Source organism: Labrus bergylta, chromosome 22 (genome assembly GCF_963930695.1).
Source record: "Labrus bergylta chromosome 22, fLabBer1.1, whole genome shotgun sequence".
Lineage (NCBI taxonomy): Eukaryota > Metazoa > Chordata > Actinopteri > Labriformes > Labridae > Labrus > Labrus bergylta.
In genome coordinates, this window is record NC_089216.1 from 4,326,421 (window position 1) to 4,342,556 (window position 16,136).

At 44.9% G+C, this 16,136-nt stretch overlaps 1 protein-coding gene across 3 annotated transcripts; it reads right to left on the reverse strand.

Annotated features, from left to right (window-relative positions):
• Positions 1-4,493: 4,493 nt before the first annotated feature.
• gpr185b (G protein-coupled receptor 185 b) lies at positions 4,494-15,330 on the reverse strand. 3 transcript variants are annotated; one of them, XM_065950685.1, is made up of 2 exons: positions 14,488-15,330; positions 4,494-12,682 (listed from the first exon to the last, which is right to left on the reverse strand). In XM_065950685.1, the coding sequence occupies exon 2, from the start codon at positions 12,678-12,680 to the stop codon at positions 11,607-11,609; it is 1,074 nt and encodes a 357-aa protein (XP_065806757.1). In that variant the 5' UTR covers positions 12,681-12,682; positions 14,488-15,330; the 3' UTR covers positions 4,494-11,606. The 3 variants fall into 3 exon arrangements, with proteins under 3 accessions (XP_065806757.1, XP_065806758.1, XP_065806756.1); XM_065950686.1 differs by lacking the exon at positions 14,488-15,330 and adding an exon at positions 14,340-14,452; XM_065950684.1 differs by lacking the exon at positions 14,488-15,330 and adding an exon at positions 13,500-13,967.
• Between the last annotated feature and the right edge of the window lie 806 nt (positions 15,331-16,136).

The following is a 16,136-nucleotide window of genomic DNA, read 5'->3' on the forward strand; positions in this document are numbered from 1 at the left end:
ACCTGTCACAAGCTTTTGTTTCATATACCTTATAGTAACCATTAATTAATGCCTTACTGTATTTGCTGTCAAGACCCGAGCACAGTCTCATAACTAGTCATTTTCTTTACTGCAGGTAGTTGATTTAAATGACAAAATCCAATTTGGAAACAATAGACATGTAATCTATCAAATCATTCAAAGCAAGACACTTGTATGATTATGTATGAATCTTGCAGGTACAAAGGTTTATGAACTGAAGCAGAGTCTATTTAATTAAAGTGGATCTATACTGTGATGGCCTTCCCCATGACCTGTACTACTTCAAGGGCATACTTTGCACTTAAAGTAGGTACAGTATGACAATTGTAGTAAAGAAGAGATGGTGGAAAACATGCTGCTATAGTTTGATCTTAAATGTGCTGATTTCAGTGAAGTATCAGTTGCCCAAGAACAGCTGCAATGGGGGACAATCACAGTATGTGACTACATAAAATGAGTGAGGATCCTACCTCTATGAAGGGTCACTCAAGATCACACAGAGGTAAGTCATACTTGTTGGCTCATGTTAGATCTGAGTCAATCGTTGGCACAAGAATAAAAAACTTATAAGATACTGAGAGTTCTGCATATTCATAACTGCATTATCGTTCATTGTTTTACATAATTCAATATATAAAAGAGGCATGTTAAGGCTAAACAAAACTCCATGTTCCATTTTACTTAAACAAGACACAAATATTACGTTAATGATGCATAGCCTAATTCAACATTATAACTGCAGGCAAATGTTACAGAATCTGACTAATCAGATTTTTTTAATGCACATGTAACTCAGATCTTACATTTTCATGACAGTTTGCCCAGCACAAGCCACATGGAATCTAATCTTTTCAAATCAGATTTGGGCTACCGTTATGTGTTGTCCTAAAATCGGATACATTTCAGATCTTTTGCGATGTTACCTCAGTCTGAACAGTCAGGTTGAAATGCATGCTACTTTGGCGTCACTCCTGCCTTGACAGTATCACAGAGAGACGCTGAAAAAAAAAGTTCAAAATTATCTTAAACATCCTGAAATGTTGTAATAAATTTCTGTCTGTGAAGCAAAAGACATCCCAAGCCCATGACTCCTGGCACCACCTCTGCATCCACTTGCACCTCTGTACAAACGCGAATGTTGATTTTCTTTCTGCTCTTCCACAATTTGAACATGAAAGTGTAATCCACGCTTACTTCAGTGGCCGTCATTTTTACTTCTATAAACAATGTGCTGTGTGTTATGTCTTCTTTTTAGTTCAGGACTGTGACCAGCTCACACGGAAAATCTTAACCAGGCCAAATTTAAAAATTAATGTGAAAAGCCAAACTAGCCAAAAATCATATCTAAGCAATAAATCAGATTTTCCCATTAAGGCTTGTAGTGTGAACATAGTCTTTATGACATTGTATTGTGAACCATGTCAAGATCTGATGCTAAAATCCCCTGATTCAGTTTCTTGAAATAAATGTCCTTCAGTGTGTTAATTACAAAAATCTCACCAGTCAGTTTCTTTACTTACAAAACGAAAGTACAGGCAGGTCTGCAGTTACTTATCACAGATGTTTCCCTGTTGTTAGGCTGTAAAAAAGCATTAGGGAAATTACATAATGACAGAAGACATGGTTGACTAATTGCTGCTATGTCTGTTGCCAAAACAGCCGAAGACACTTAAAGAGAAGCTTGTTGGCAGAGCATCAAGACAGCAGGTGGGCAGCTGTGGATGCTGTTAAGTTTCTCTGAGAAGTCTGCTGTATATACTCTGTTATTATTTTGATGGCATAAGGCCCCATGTCCACCTAGCGTTTTTTTTTCTGAGCGTCAGCGTTTTAAAAAAAATTGTTTTCAATGAGTAGAGAGCGTAAGGGCAGCGCCCAGTGTCTTTTTTTCCCGAGTGATCCGCCTTTTGTCCGCTTCGAGCACTCAAGTTGAAAATCTTTCAACCTTTCAGAAAGGCGTCGTTGACGTCACCAGCACTATTTTCCAAATGTATGATATTCCCCGTGGCTTTGACGACTATGGATCGTATCTTGTACCCACATCCTCTTCGTTGATCGGGTAAAAAACAATCTCAAATATAAAACAAGCAGTAAAAAGTAACAGAGCAGTGTCGGTCATACAGCGGCCGTTGTCAACAGACTGTTGTCATAGAGACAGGATCGACGTGGATCGCTTTTCTTCTCAGTGCATAAACACTCCCGAGCGCACAGCCAGCGCTTTTCTACCTGGAAAAAAGCCAGGTGGACACGAGGCCTAAACCATGTCATACGTACTCACATGTAAATCTCTGTTTTATCGGGAAAGCTGTTCATCTCTGTAAACAAGAATCAACCTCCGTCACATTTTTTGCTCTACATAAAGACTGTGTTTTTTCTAGTTAAACCAATAAAATCTGTGTCCCGATGGGCTGTCGAGGTATTCTGGGAAAATGTAGGGCATCACATCAAAGTCACTGGACAATATTTTAAAATAACTCCTGGAAAGCTTGAAGATGCCAAAAGGATAATTTGCTAATGAAGTCTGGTTCACATTAAGTACACCCTTGGGTCATTTCCTGGCCACATGGAGGGAATAATCTTCACAGGTTTCAGTCAAATGCTCATTTGAATTTCAGATCAGGGTGAAGAAGAAGGTGTGTGTGTGCGTGTGAGTGCGAGTAAGTGTGAGTCAGACACAACAGATGCAGGAATATCACCACCTTCTGTGCTCTCTTTTTTGGCTGTCAAACATTCACGTACATGGAGGTGATTTTCAGCATCCTGCAGCAGATGGTGAAGAGAGCTTTCTGACTCATAGAGGGAAAAAGAGAGAGACGGGGGAGACAGACAGGGGGAGGGTGGGGGAGGGAGAGAATGTAGAGGCAGTAAGGTTGGGGGGGAGAGAGAGAGACTTGGCTTCGTGTGTGCTTTTACAGAGCTGCTGAAATGACGTAAAAGAAGCGAGGTGAGTGCGTGGGTGGATGCTGCGTCTTTTCCCTCCCTCTTCTCTCCTTTTAGTACTCACGTCTGGCCACATGGTGGAGCTCTTCCCCTCCTTGTAGAGACTGCATAGAGGTGAGTCAAGGAGTCCCAACACATACAAACACATGCAGCCTCATGCTTGTTTATTTGACACTTTAATCACTGCACAAGTTCGACTGATTAAAGGTTAAATTATCACCGACGTCATAGAGACTCATGCTGTATTGGTAGCTATTCATTAAGAAGGGTTAGTGGGAGTCCCAGTCATAGTAATGTTCTGACGCCAGTTCGACTTTGTGGTACCAAAAGATATCAAGACTTGAGTATCAGTCCTTTATGGATGTTACAAAAAAATAAAGAAAACGTAAAAAAGATAATCCTAGAATTGTCATCGTTAATATGAATTATTTCACAGCTGTGTTTGACCGACCCTGCATAGTTCTGATTATGACTCATCGTTTATTTCCTGGCTTAGCACACCAAAGACGTTTTTTTTTTCTTCCTAAAACATGCTGAGCTAGCGTTAGCAGCAGTACAGCTAACAGCCCCCTGAAGAGTGACTGAGAAACATATTTTGTAACATGTTTTTTATCAGTTTTAACAATATTAACTGTAAAATAAAAATCTAGAGCTTTAATGTTTGTGAAAATAAATCACTTCAGACCCCAGAACAAGATGATCATCCAGGAAAAAGCTAATCCAACGTTAGCAACAGACAGTCCTACAGATTGTCTACCAACGTGTCCTATCAGTACGCGAGCGTTGGATATCGCGTTGCATTGCTCACGCTCGCAGTCCACACTGCATCGGTTAAATATTTCATTCTTTGCTCTGTGAATTTCAGTTTCCCCTTCAAACTGTTTGATATCGAGTGCTTTTTGTATTGAAGGCAGACAAATAGATGTTTGGAGGTTTGTATTGACGAGCTTTTGACTCAAATCACAACATTCGACGAATTAAGATTTCTTTGAATCACAGATGTGATTATTAATAATGCAACAAGCTAACAAGCTAACATGCTAACAAGCTATGTTAGTGAGAAAAGCGAGTACCAGTGCCTTGTAGAACCCATTCTAGTTCCTAGTCCGTCTACGTGAGCGGCAGAGAGAAAATTAGAAAAGCGGGCATCGAGTTAGGACACTCCAATAAGCAACAATAAAATCAAGCTAATTTTGTCGCTAACGCTGACTTGTGTTTAACTCCAGTGCGGCTGCCGTCTGATCGGAGTCTCCCTGAAACGCCACCTCTCTCCCTCGTTGCTGTTATGCAAGCAAGGAGTGGTTTAATAATTCATCGGATTCTTTTTTTGTCACGGCTTTCCTTTAACACCACAGTGACCCGTGATATTGACTCACGCTCTCTCACGATCCCCACACACACACACGCTCGCAAGAACACCCACACACACACATAATGTCACGCAAACACCCACCAACACACACGCCAGTGGATTAATGCCGTTCCAGCACACACACACACACACACACACACACACTAAAACAATACATCACAACTTTATTCTGTTGTTGTTCTTAGTTTATTTGGCAAATTATTCTCCACTTTTTTTTCCATTTGTTTTTTTTCTTCTTGTTTATTTACAATAGTAAAAATAAATCTCTCTCTTTAAGGTTTTACATTCGACATTTACAAGTGCAATGTGTAACATGTCCATCTTTATAAAGTGCATTTGTACTTTTTATCGACAGTTTTCACGACACAAAACTTAAAGAGGACTCGAAAATAAATAAGACGTAATACAAAAGAAAAACATGATTCAAGGACACCGCTTTAGGTCTCTGACATCACAGTTTCATGACCCACAACACCTTGCTCGCTTTGAGGACGCTCGTGCACACGCTGCTTCCTCATCCACACAAACATCAACGCATAAAACAATGTGTTTTCCATGAAGGCCATACTCGGTCCGATAGAAAATTAGCTCTGTAGTGGTTTTTTTTTTTGATTGACAATCTCTGCTCACCAGGTTGTTGGTTTTAGATGGAAATCGTTAGCCTAGCGTAGCATTGCCTAGCTTAGCCTAGCCTGGGTGATGCTTACTTGTTGTTAGCACTCACCCTAGAACCCTGCTTTAAAAACTCTTTTTGCTAATGTTTGTGCTCAGAAGAGACAAAAAAAAAGAAGATGGACAAGAGGAATAAACAGCCAAATATGAACGGGTGTTTGTGCAAAGGAGATGACACAAAAACAAAATCTTAGAGGAGGATAAATCTGACGTTTTGCTGATTCTTCCTTACCACCTCACTCCCATCTTTTATATTCTTTCTTTTCTAAGCGTTCTTTTTTCTTCACTCTCTTCACCTGCTTTCAGAGTGACTATTTTTAGACACGGACTGACCGACCAGCTTCCTCCAGTCCGAGGATAGCAAAAATGTGATCGGAGATGATGGGAGGATTCGAGACGATGATGAGGAGAAAAAGCAGACGACAGAGGGGGATGTTGGAAACAGCAAAGAGGACAAGAGGGAGGAAAAAAAAAAAGGTTGTTAAAAAACGGAGAACCAGTAGGAGGAGGAAGGGAAGAAATGAGGGGGATGTCTTTGAAACGACCTGCTCTCCGAGACATGATTCAGACTAAAAATGACGTCACTGGAAACCGGACTCTGTGACGTACAATGCTGTCACGCCGATTATCTCTCCACCCTTTTTTTTCCTCTGTCGTTTAGTGCACGTCTTTTAGTGGGAAAAAAAAGCTCCGATTACTGCAAGTCAATAAGACATATTCCAGAAACACTCTCATCTTTCATCTTGTTGCTGCCTGTGAAAAAAAAACTCTGAAGTTACAGCACATTAAGAAAAAGGCAAATTTCCTCGTGTTAGCTCAGTTATGTGATCAACAATGTCAAGGTCAAGTCCAGCTTTCTTTCGTTATCCTGCTGCTCATGGATGCCATTTTTGACCAGTTTCTGTTCTTTACAGATGTTTCAGGCTCAACCATGACAACAACATCTCGGACAAATGTGTATGTACATAAACAGAAAGATAAGACACTAGAAAGTCAAAAAATATGGCACTTTTTCAGCATATCCGACACACAACCTCTTGTCCCCCCCCCCCCCCAACATTTGTTTTGTAGGAAGAACACCGAAGAGGAAGAAACACACACACACATACACACACTCACAACATGCTCACAGCAGCGACCATATTTTGTAACTCATGCCCTGATGAACATTACAAAAATATACATTTCTGTACAGCATTGCATAATAAAAATAACACCCACACTCACTTGTACAGTATTTTTTTTTTTTTAAATGGAATTATACTCCTGTATAGCGGCCGACAAAAACCATTGTGTGTGTGTGTTTGTGTTTACAGTGAGAGTAGGTTGAGTTATGGTTCATTACAATTGGCTATGATCCCAAGGGGGGGAGAACACACACACACAGATACACTCACACATAATACACACCCTAGTAGGCTCACACACACAGTGAGAGGTCGCTCCACTCCTGCCCGAGGAATGGTTGGACTAAGTTGTGGCATATTCACAGATGAGTGTTCGCATTTGTTCAACAATCACAAGATGGAAACGCCAGATGGGACAGTCGGACAGTTTGAAATACAGCTGCGTGATGCTACTAACAATGCTAACTTTAGCCGTTTCTGTCACTCTTGATCAAGCTGAGCTGTGGTGGATTTGAGGCTTCACTTCATCCCTCCAGACTTGGGTCAAATAGTCATCCTGGAAAAGTTGAAATGAAGTGAACATTTTATTGGCAATGTGCACACTGTGTCTAGAAGCATGAGAAGCTAACTGCTACTAGCCAGAAACATGCTAGTGCTAGTCAGGCGCCATAACATCCTTATAGTCCTTACATTGTGTCTGGACAGTGACGTATCAATTAGCTGACAGTAAAGACTTTTATTTGACTGTGAAACAACGAAGACATTACCTGATGATAACATGTTTCTTGAAGCGCTGACAGTTCATTGTTAGCAAGCTAGTAGGCGGTCAACCTCCTAGTGCTAGTCAGACGCATGAACATCAACAGCTTCATTGTATTTTATGTGTGCTCTCTCAATACTATGAAGTTTATATTAGAACGCAAAAAAAACACCCAAATAGTTACAAAGAAAGGACACAGTTTTTTTTTGTTAACGTCCAAAATGGCCCCCGAAAAAGTATCAAGCTAACCAGGTGCTAATTTTACTTTACAGGCTAATTCCCGCCAGAAAGTGTTCCAGCAAAATGTCACAAAATGTGTCTCTGAATGCTTGGTTAGGCTAACTGCTAACATAATCACCAGCCTCATGCTATCCCTTGTAGAGTAGTTGTAAAGTTAGCTCACTGCTAACGTACAAACCAGCCCGAGACATGCTCGCACCGGTAGCGCACAATTTGAGCCTCTTTCAGTTTGCTATGAACTATATTATGTAAAACAACATTATAAGTGTCTCTAGAGGTTGATAAGCTTTCTGCTAGCATGAATGAGCAACAGTGAAGTGCTAGCAACGAACACTAACATGCTACATTGTAATAGTATTTGATGCTATAAGTTGGTAAGCAAACGCTAGCATGCTAGCTAATTGGCATCGTGATAACAATAGCCAGGATCATTAGAGTACCGGGCTTCTTTTGTTATTTCTAATGTCACATTTTAGTGAACTGATAGATTTCTCATTGTGATAAAATGCTATGCTAACACATGTATGGTTCCATCATTCATCCTTGTTTGATCCAAGTCTGGTTCATGTTCCCAAAGTAACACATACTTTGACTAATTGACAGAAAAGGAGGTTAAACTGTGGGACGGCGTGAAAGCAAGATCTTGTGATGTCCCATCAGTATGACATCGAACGGGCTAGCTAAAAATGTAAGCGTTGTCCCATCTAGCATCTCCAAACACAGGTGACTAAGCAAGTCTCACACATCATTGTGCATACAGGATACCTGTGTGCCAACAGGACCTGCATCAGATACCTGAAATAGATTCAATTTACTCTCTGTGATCGATTAGTTTTGCCTTGGCACAATTGATGATTCACCCCCCCCAATAGTGCTGAAATTCACCAAGTGTGCCAAAACTCCATCAATCCCCAACTTCTGAGGCATTGAAGCTATTTCAACGTATAAGCGATACAAGTCTTTAAACCAATAGGCAGTTCTACCGATGCAGCGATTGAGCAAAAAGAGAAACGGCAGAAGGAGGTGGTTTTGAATTTTTCTAGCACGTGTGACCCTTTAACCGTTATTTTTAACTACCTCACGTGCAACAACAAATAAAAAAATTAAGCTAATTTTAGAGAGTAAATATGAGAACGTGGCGAGACCTGTTTTTCTGCAAATGGAATCTATAAATGGAAATAGAGCATTCGTTTTATATTTGGGTTTGTCCTACTTTCATACTACCCCGACCAGCCAGCCAGGCCACATTTTCTCTCAAATCTGCTTTTTTGTTGCTTTGACGTTTTTCCTTTTTTCAATCCTACAGATCATTCAGAGTTAACCACCTTGTTCCGGCCACTTTCTCTTCTTCTCCATTGTGGCTTTTTTCTTTTTTGTACACAGCGAAACACAGTTGGACATTATTGCAAAGGGACTTCTTTTTTTTTTTGTTCCGATAAGGCCCGATAAACTACAACAAAACAAACAAACAAAAAAAAGACACAAGAGATTCTGTCTTTTTCCCCGAACAAAGACCGTTGTGGTGTCTGCTTAAAACTGATTGTTTGCTGCTGCCAAGAAAAATATTTTAAAAAACGCTGTAGGTCTTACTTTTGAATGTACACTGTAGAAAAAAACAAAATACCTGCATCTCCTGAGCGCCAAAGTTTGTGTTTTCTTTGCTGTCGTTTATCATCGTATATTTGGTAGAAAGCGTTAATTTGGAAGTGTTGTGACAGAAACAACCTGTATTTTGAGTTTACACTGATTTTTTTTGTTTGTTTTGTTTTTTTCTTGTTTTACAGCCTGTTCAGTTTCCATGAACTTATTTTCCCAAAGCCAGTTAACCTCCCACAATAGTTTATCAGCAGCATGCCGGTAGCTTAGTCATGACTCCTTTCTGAGTGGAAACTCTCGACATGGATCGCTTTAATGCTGATAAGAGGTCGGTCATAAATCTCCTTCCCAGCTCGTCCTGACTTCATCCTCCGTACATTAGGCCAATTCCCCGCTCTCTTATTACTGCCATGTTATTAACGTTAGCTGGATTAAACGTACACGATGCCCCCCTGCAGAGGGACATAACATTATCCTGATTGGGTTTGTGTGTGGTGGACGTGACCCAAGGTTACGTTAAAGCGCGTCTCACTTGGTGTTTCTATTTCACGCCGCGTCACCTCGCCTCTCTGGCTTCTCATTAACCCGCCCGGCCTTTAGAGGGGCCCCCCGGGGTGACAGAGCTTGCTGCTGTGTGTGTGTGTGTGTGTGTGTGTGTGTGTGTGTGTGTGTGTGTGTGTGTGTGTGTGTGTGTGTGTGTGTGTGTGTGTGTGTGTGTGTGTGTGTGTATGTGTGTGTGTGTGCAGTCAATGAGCTGCTACTGCTGACAAGTAGGGAAGTAGAAAAGGGAAGAGAAACAAAGTCCACATTTTTGGAATAAATCACGCTGTGGAAACCAAAGCAGAGACTTGGACGTCCTGTAGCCAGCCACGGCCGTCTAAATGAAAAATGACCTACTCGATATGGATCATGCTCAGCTTTAGCTAATGGATAATCAATCAGGCGACGGAGCTAAAGCGCCGCGTCTAAATTTAGAAGCCATACGGGGGCCTAAACGGCGCTTTGCAGATGCAGATAAACATCTGGAAAAAACATCAGCTGCTTTCACCTCGCCCCGTGTCAAACGCCTTGTTTTACCGGGCGCTCATGGGGCCATACGTTGCTTCTTTTTTTTTCTCATGCATAATTTCTGTGGCTGGAGATGTAGGAGAGATGAGGAGACACATAGAGGACGGGGGGGGGGTCAAAGTCGCACCATGAGATCTCAAGTGGATGTTGAAGGTCGATTTCAGCTTTGATTGGAGTCGTTTTCTGCAGTCACCTAAACGTAGAGTGACTTTGATTGTCTTTTTTTCCCCCCTTAATCTTCTCTTTTGTGACCTGAATACCTTCAAATAAAAGCTACAAAATTTGCAATTCCGAGAAGAATGAATCCAATTAAAGCAACGTTGGTGGAAAACGAAGCCTTTAGATTTGAGTTTTAAAAAGTGATGCAATTGCTTTTGAGTCTAGACATGAGCTAATGGCTGAAATTTTCCATGGGCTCTTTCCTTAAAACCAGAAAATATGAGTGATTTTAAAGAGAATGGACAAATCCGGCATATAATATAATATTGTTTGTCTTTTCAGGGTTGAATCAGGAAAATGTCCCTGATAGTATTGGCGAAAAATGATACCTTCCTTCAAAAAATTTCAGTAAACACCACCGAATGCGATGCAAAAATGAACAACTCCTCTCAAGCTGGAACGGCCCTCAACTCATATTCCCCCTCTCAAGATGGTGTAGAGAACAGCGTAGCCTACTTTCCAGCGCTCTTTCCCCCCCCCCTGCAGCCGAGAGAGCATTCCCAGGGAAGCAGTGCGGCTGCAGTGGCGCTGTCCTTGGTGCTGATTTCAGCTCTCTCCCTCGCCTTGCTCGCTCGCTCGCTCGCTCGCTCCACAGTCACGGCGTAGCAGCTGGCTGAGAAACTCGTTTTTTTTTCTCCGACAAGAGAGCAGATTTGATTTCATGACACTCAACACAAACACACTAGTCTACAGATGGAAATCCCTCTCTAGGTTTTGCAAAATTGACACAGTTATGTATGCTTTCAAGGTCTGATCGTTCAGGTTTCATTGTGGATTTTTACATTTTTTTTGAGCAGGGATGGCACATAAATAACGCTTTGTCTGGATTCTGACTTCTGGGCTTGTGGCTTTGGGAAAAGTCAAACTGAGGCTCAGGCCAGCTATGTTAAAGATCTTGAACAACTCGTTTCTATCCCGGCACACACAGTTCTTTTTGCATCCTCTGTCTACAAATCATAAATTAATTAATCTGCACCAGATCAAGGGGGAACACGGGTTGCTTAAAAGCGGTTTCAAGAGAGGGAATAGTCTTGATTTTCCCTTTTCAGAAGAAGACTGCAGAGATAGCTCATCGAAACGACTCAAGGTCATTCATTGGGTACATTTAGCTCATTTTTTAGTTCAAACAAATTCAGTATTTTTAAAGACTGTTTCCACTCCTTCTGATTGCATAACCATGCAGCGGCTGCCTGAGCTCCTGTGGAGATTTAAAAAAACAAAACTTCGACCATCCCGTAAAGAATGCTACTCTTTGAGAAGTAGGCCTCGCTTCCTGCGCTGGTTGGGAAAGTCGCCCTGACTAACTTCCACAACCACCATGAGGATACTGTAATCAGGTTTTTGCAGTTGGTTTCACACCACCTCGAATCACATGATCTTTATCAGCTGTATTTTATTTTTATTTTTTTGACCATGCAAAGTTCCTTCCTTCTAGCCCGGGCCAGACGTGCCTTTTGCTAGTAGCCTACCAGCGTTTAGAGGAAGTCTCTTTTCCTCGCCCGCCAGCCTTTCCGCCTGTTCCCAAACCTCTCTCGTAACCACCCGGACTCGGCGTGAAGACTCAAACCGAAAACATACAACAAACCTTCACTCGCTACACGTCACTGGAGGTCCTCGGTCTGAGGGAGAGATTGGATGGGACGCACCCGCAGCACGCCATCCACAGCGACTTCTGGATGTCTGGGTTGCGGAACGCATAGATGATGGGGTTAATCACAGAGCAGCAGGTCGCTGGTAGGACGGTGGCGTACGTGTATATTACAGGGTAGGTCGAGTCCGCGACAATCGAGTACATGGCGAATGGGAGCCAGCACGCCCCGAAGGCGCACAAGATGGCCGACAGCGTGGAGACTCCCTTGGTGGTGGAGATGGCGACGAACTGATGCTGCACCGCGATCTGCTGCGCGTGGCGGAAGGCGATCTTGCAGATCTGCAGGTAGAGCTGCATCATGAGGGCGAAGACGAGGAGGAAGGTGACGGCGAGCGCCACGGCGTTGATTTTGGTGACGGGCCTGCAGATGCTGCACGCCGAATCGTCTCTGAGGCAGTTCCAGCCGAGCGCCGGCAGCAGTCCCAGCGTGAGACACAGCACCCAGATGAAGATCACCATCACGTAGGTGTAGGTGACGGTCCGCTCCGTGTGGTAGGTCAGGGCATTGTACAAGGAAAGGTAGCGGTCCACCGTGATGGCGAGGATGTTGAGGACGGACGCTGAGAAGGCCGAGATGAGCAGCGCGACCGACAGCAGCGTCACAAACTCTACCGAGCTGTCGACCAGATACGTGAAGACGAAGTTCAAGATGAGGCCCAGACCCGCCAGGAGGTCCGCCACCGCCAGGGACCCGATCAGGATGAACATCGGAGCGCGCAGCGTCGGCGTGTAGAACAGCACGGCGATCACCAGGGCGTTCTCGCAGGAGATGAGGGTCCCCGTCACACAGAGCGCCACATCCCAAGGGCTCACTTCCTGGACAACCACGGCGGTGGTCGCCGGCTGGAGGTCCGGGGTCAGAGTCCTCGCGACCGGTTCGGAGGAGGAGTTGGACGGGTCCTCGCCGAGGCTCCAGGAGGTGGAGGAGTCGAAGGGGTCGAGGAGGGGGGAGGAGGAGTTGAGGCTGCTACTGCCGCCACTACTCATGGCCGCTACCGCAGCCAGGGAGAGAATCATAGCTGGAGGAAGTGAGAGAGGAAGAAGGGAAGGAGGGAAGAGATAAGTCAAGAATGAGTGGAAGGACGAGCAAGTAGAGAAAAGAAGGAAGGGAAGATGGAGGAGGTGAGAAATGAGAGGATAGAAAAATGAAAAACAATTGAGAGAGAACAAGAGGAAGAGAAGAAGAAGGGGAAATGGAATTAGGAGGTTGAATATGCACAAGAGGAAACCAAAAGGATTTGGGAATTAGAGAAAGGGAGTAAAAGTTCAGAACAGCAACGATAGGTCGAAACATTAAACGAGAGGAAAAACGAGAAAATAAAACGTACCTATGAAAGGAGGAGAGCAATTTTGAGGATGCGAGAGAAGAATGTTGGGAAAATGGGGAAAAGAAAAACGAAGGGAAGTCATGGGAAAAGTCGAGACGAGAGAGAAGAGGAAGTAAAAGACCAAAGTCGAGGACAAAACAAAAGTAAAGGACAAGAAAGATAAGCAGCATATATCCCACTCTGCTAAAGAGGCAACCAAGTTATATTCCATCCAAACGCCCATTCAATCACTCGTTCATTCATCCATTCATGAAAACAACCGAGCTCTTGAACCCGGGCACGCACGTCACCAGCAGCTCCCCCGCACCATGCTGACAGGTAATTAGCAGCAGCACAATAGCAGGTGTGAACATGCACACAGAGATGGAAATGTATCCATGTGTATTCCTTCCATTTTGTCTCAGGAGAAGACCCAGTCAAGACGTTTAATCACACACAAAAACAAACAACAGAATCCAACAGCAACAAAATAAAAAATAAAAAAAGCGTGAAGTCGGTGCGTTCCTACCGAAAAGGTTCCAGAAATCGAAGCAGATTTTTGATTTCCTCGCAGTCCAAACCATCATCAACAAATTCTATTTTTAGAGCATCTCTAAAAATGGTGCATGACGTCCTGGGGCACGGCGCGGTGGTGGTGGCGGTGGTGGTGGTGGTGGTTAGCTGCTTGTCCTATTCACCGGTGGCGTGTATGTGCGCGTGCCCCATGTGTGCGTGCATGCGTGTGCGCATCGAGAGCCTCCTTAATTTTGGATTCTCATCCACATGCTGCTGTTGCCGCACGCAGACAGACAGACAGACAGAAATCCAGGCAGAGGCTAATTTTAGCACTGCCAGCCCGCCGCGCGCCAAAAATGTTGATGTGGAGCTCCATTCACAAAAAAAAAAATCCTCCCCTCTCACACCTCCCATCTCTATCTCCACACACACACACACACACACACACACACACACACACACACACACACACACACACACACACACACACGAACCCTTCCTTAAACCCCCCCCGCCCCCTTATTTCTCATCTCTCTCCTCCTCCTTTCTTTCTCATGTTTCATGTGCGCGCGCTCACACACGCACGCATGCCGTCCATGACTGCAAACGGCCGGGGGAAGGTCACCACCACCACGAGCTTCCTAAAAGCCCCCCCCCCACCACCCCCGCAGCTGAGTGGCTTTTCATCCCTGCGGTTTAGAGGAGCTCGTGCAGCATCCACCTTTACAAAGCCACCATGCAAGCGCGTGCAGCAACAAACAAAACAAAAAAAGAAGAAAGGAAATCCATTCACGAGCTTTTATAACCCTCCTAAGAGTGTTTGTTTTTGTTGAAGCAATAAATAGGAAAATACCTGGATCAGTTTCATTCAGCTGCAGCAGTGCAGTCCCTGAGCCAGCGCGAGCGAGTGAGAGAGAGAGAGAGGGGGGGGAGAGAGAGAGAGAGGGGGAGGGAGAGAGGGAGGGAGACCACGCCACAGAGACAAAAAAGGAGAAAATTACCAGCTTGTCTTCTTCTTCTCCCCTGCAGGAAACCGGGATATCTCTCTTCCCTGTATCCTCCACGATGTATTTATATGTCTTCTTCTTCTTCTTCTTCTTCTTCTTCTTCTTCTTCTTCTAGGGTTTCCCCCCTCTCGTTCTCCCCCCTTTTTCTTTTTTTTTTTTCTTTTTCTTTTCCCAGTCAGCGGAGCGCGCTATATTCCTCGGTTGGCATGGTTATTAGCCTTCTGTCGGAAGCTCCGTCCTCGCGCTGCACATCCTCGGCCCCTCATTGGAGGCGCGTGTCATTCTCCTCCTCTGACGTCAGAAGAATCCGCTCCTCCAGTCCCCGTCATCATGGTCGGTGTGTGAATCACGGGAGATGAGACTGAGAAAAATAAAATAAAAACTACACTACAAGTACAGAAAATGTGTGCTGGATTAATATTTTTTTAGTTCCTTTTTGACTGTTTGAATGTTTATTTATTGATGTATTTATTTTTAGTTTTTTTATTCAGGTGAGATGTGAATACAAATGCGTGGTGGGGTTTTCATCCCACCTGACACGCTCACACCGACTCAAAAGTACAGCGTGTGACTCCGAGGTGAGTCTGACTCCCCTCTGTCCTCCTACCTCAAACATTGCGTGACAAGGTGTAAAAAAAACCAAAAAAGTCATGTTTCTTAATATTTTAATTTTTTTTTGTTGTTGTTTTTTTTGCATCTTGCACGTGGTGCCAGTGAAAGCAGCTTTAAAGCAGGATGCTGGTGGTGGTGGTGGTCCTGCTGGTGGTGCTGCTGCTGGTGGTAGTGGTGGTCCCGCTGGTGGTGATGGTGGTGGTGGTGGTGGTGGTGCTGTTGCTGGAGGTGGTGCTGCTGGTGCTGCTGGTGCTGCTGGTGCTGGTCCCGCTGGTGGTGGTGCTGGTGCTGGTGCTGCTGCTGGAGGTGGTAGTGCTGGTGCTGCTGGTGCTGGTGCAGCTGGTGGTGGTGGTGGTGGTCCCGCTGATGGTGGTGGTGGTGCTGCTGCTGGTGGTAGTGGTGGTGCTGCTGCTGGTGGTAGTGGTGGTCCCGCTGGTGGTGATGGTGGTGGTGGTGGTGGTCCCGCTGGTGGTGGTGGTGGTGCTGCTGCTGCTGTTGGTGGTGCTGCTGCTGGTGGTGGTGCTGTTGCTGGAGGTGGTGCTGCTGGTGCTGCTGGTGCTGGTGCTGCTGGTGCTGCTGCTGGTGGTGGTGCTGTTGCTGGAGGTGGTGCTGCTGCTGCTGCTGGTGGTGGTGCTGTTGCTGGAGGTGGTGCTGCTGGTGCTGCTGGTGCTGGTGCTGCTGGTGCTGGTCCCGCTGGTGGTGGTGCTGGTGCTGGTGCTGCTGCTGGAGGTGGTAGTGCTGGTGCTGCTGGTGCTGGTGCAGCTGGTGGTGGTGGTGGTGGTCCTGCTGCAAGTTGTGGTGGTCCTGGTGGAGGTGCTGGTGGTGCTGCTGATGGTGGTCCTGCTGGTGCTGGTCCTGCTGCGGGTGGTGGTGATCCTGGTGGAGGTGCTGGTTGTGCTGCTGGTGGTGGTCCTGCTGTGGGTGGTGGTGGTCCTCGTGGAGGTGCTGGTGCTGCTGGTGGTCCTGGTGGAGGTGCTGCTGGTGGTGGTGGTGGTCCTGCTGGTGGTGGTGCTGGTGCTCCTGCCCGTGGT

What these genes read in the sequence shown, in the direction of transcription:
- gpr185b (XM_065950684.1), bottom strand. Translation starts at nt 13,557, where the DNA reads ATGATGGTTTGGACTGCGAGGAAATCAAAAATCTGCTTCGATTTCTGG. An exon ending in CGATTTCTGGAACCTTTTCG is followed by an intron (nt 12,683 to 13,499) that starts GTAGGAACGCAC and finishes CACTTCCTCCAG; the next exon opens with CTATGATTCTCTCCCTGGCT.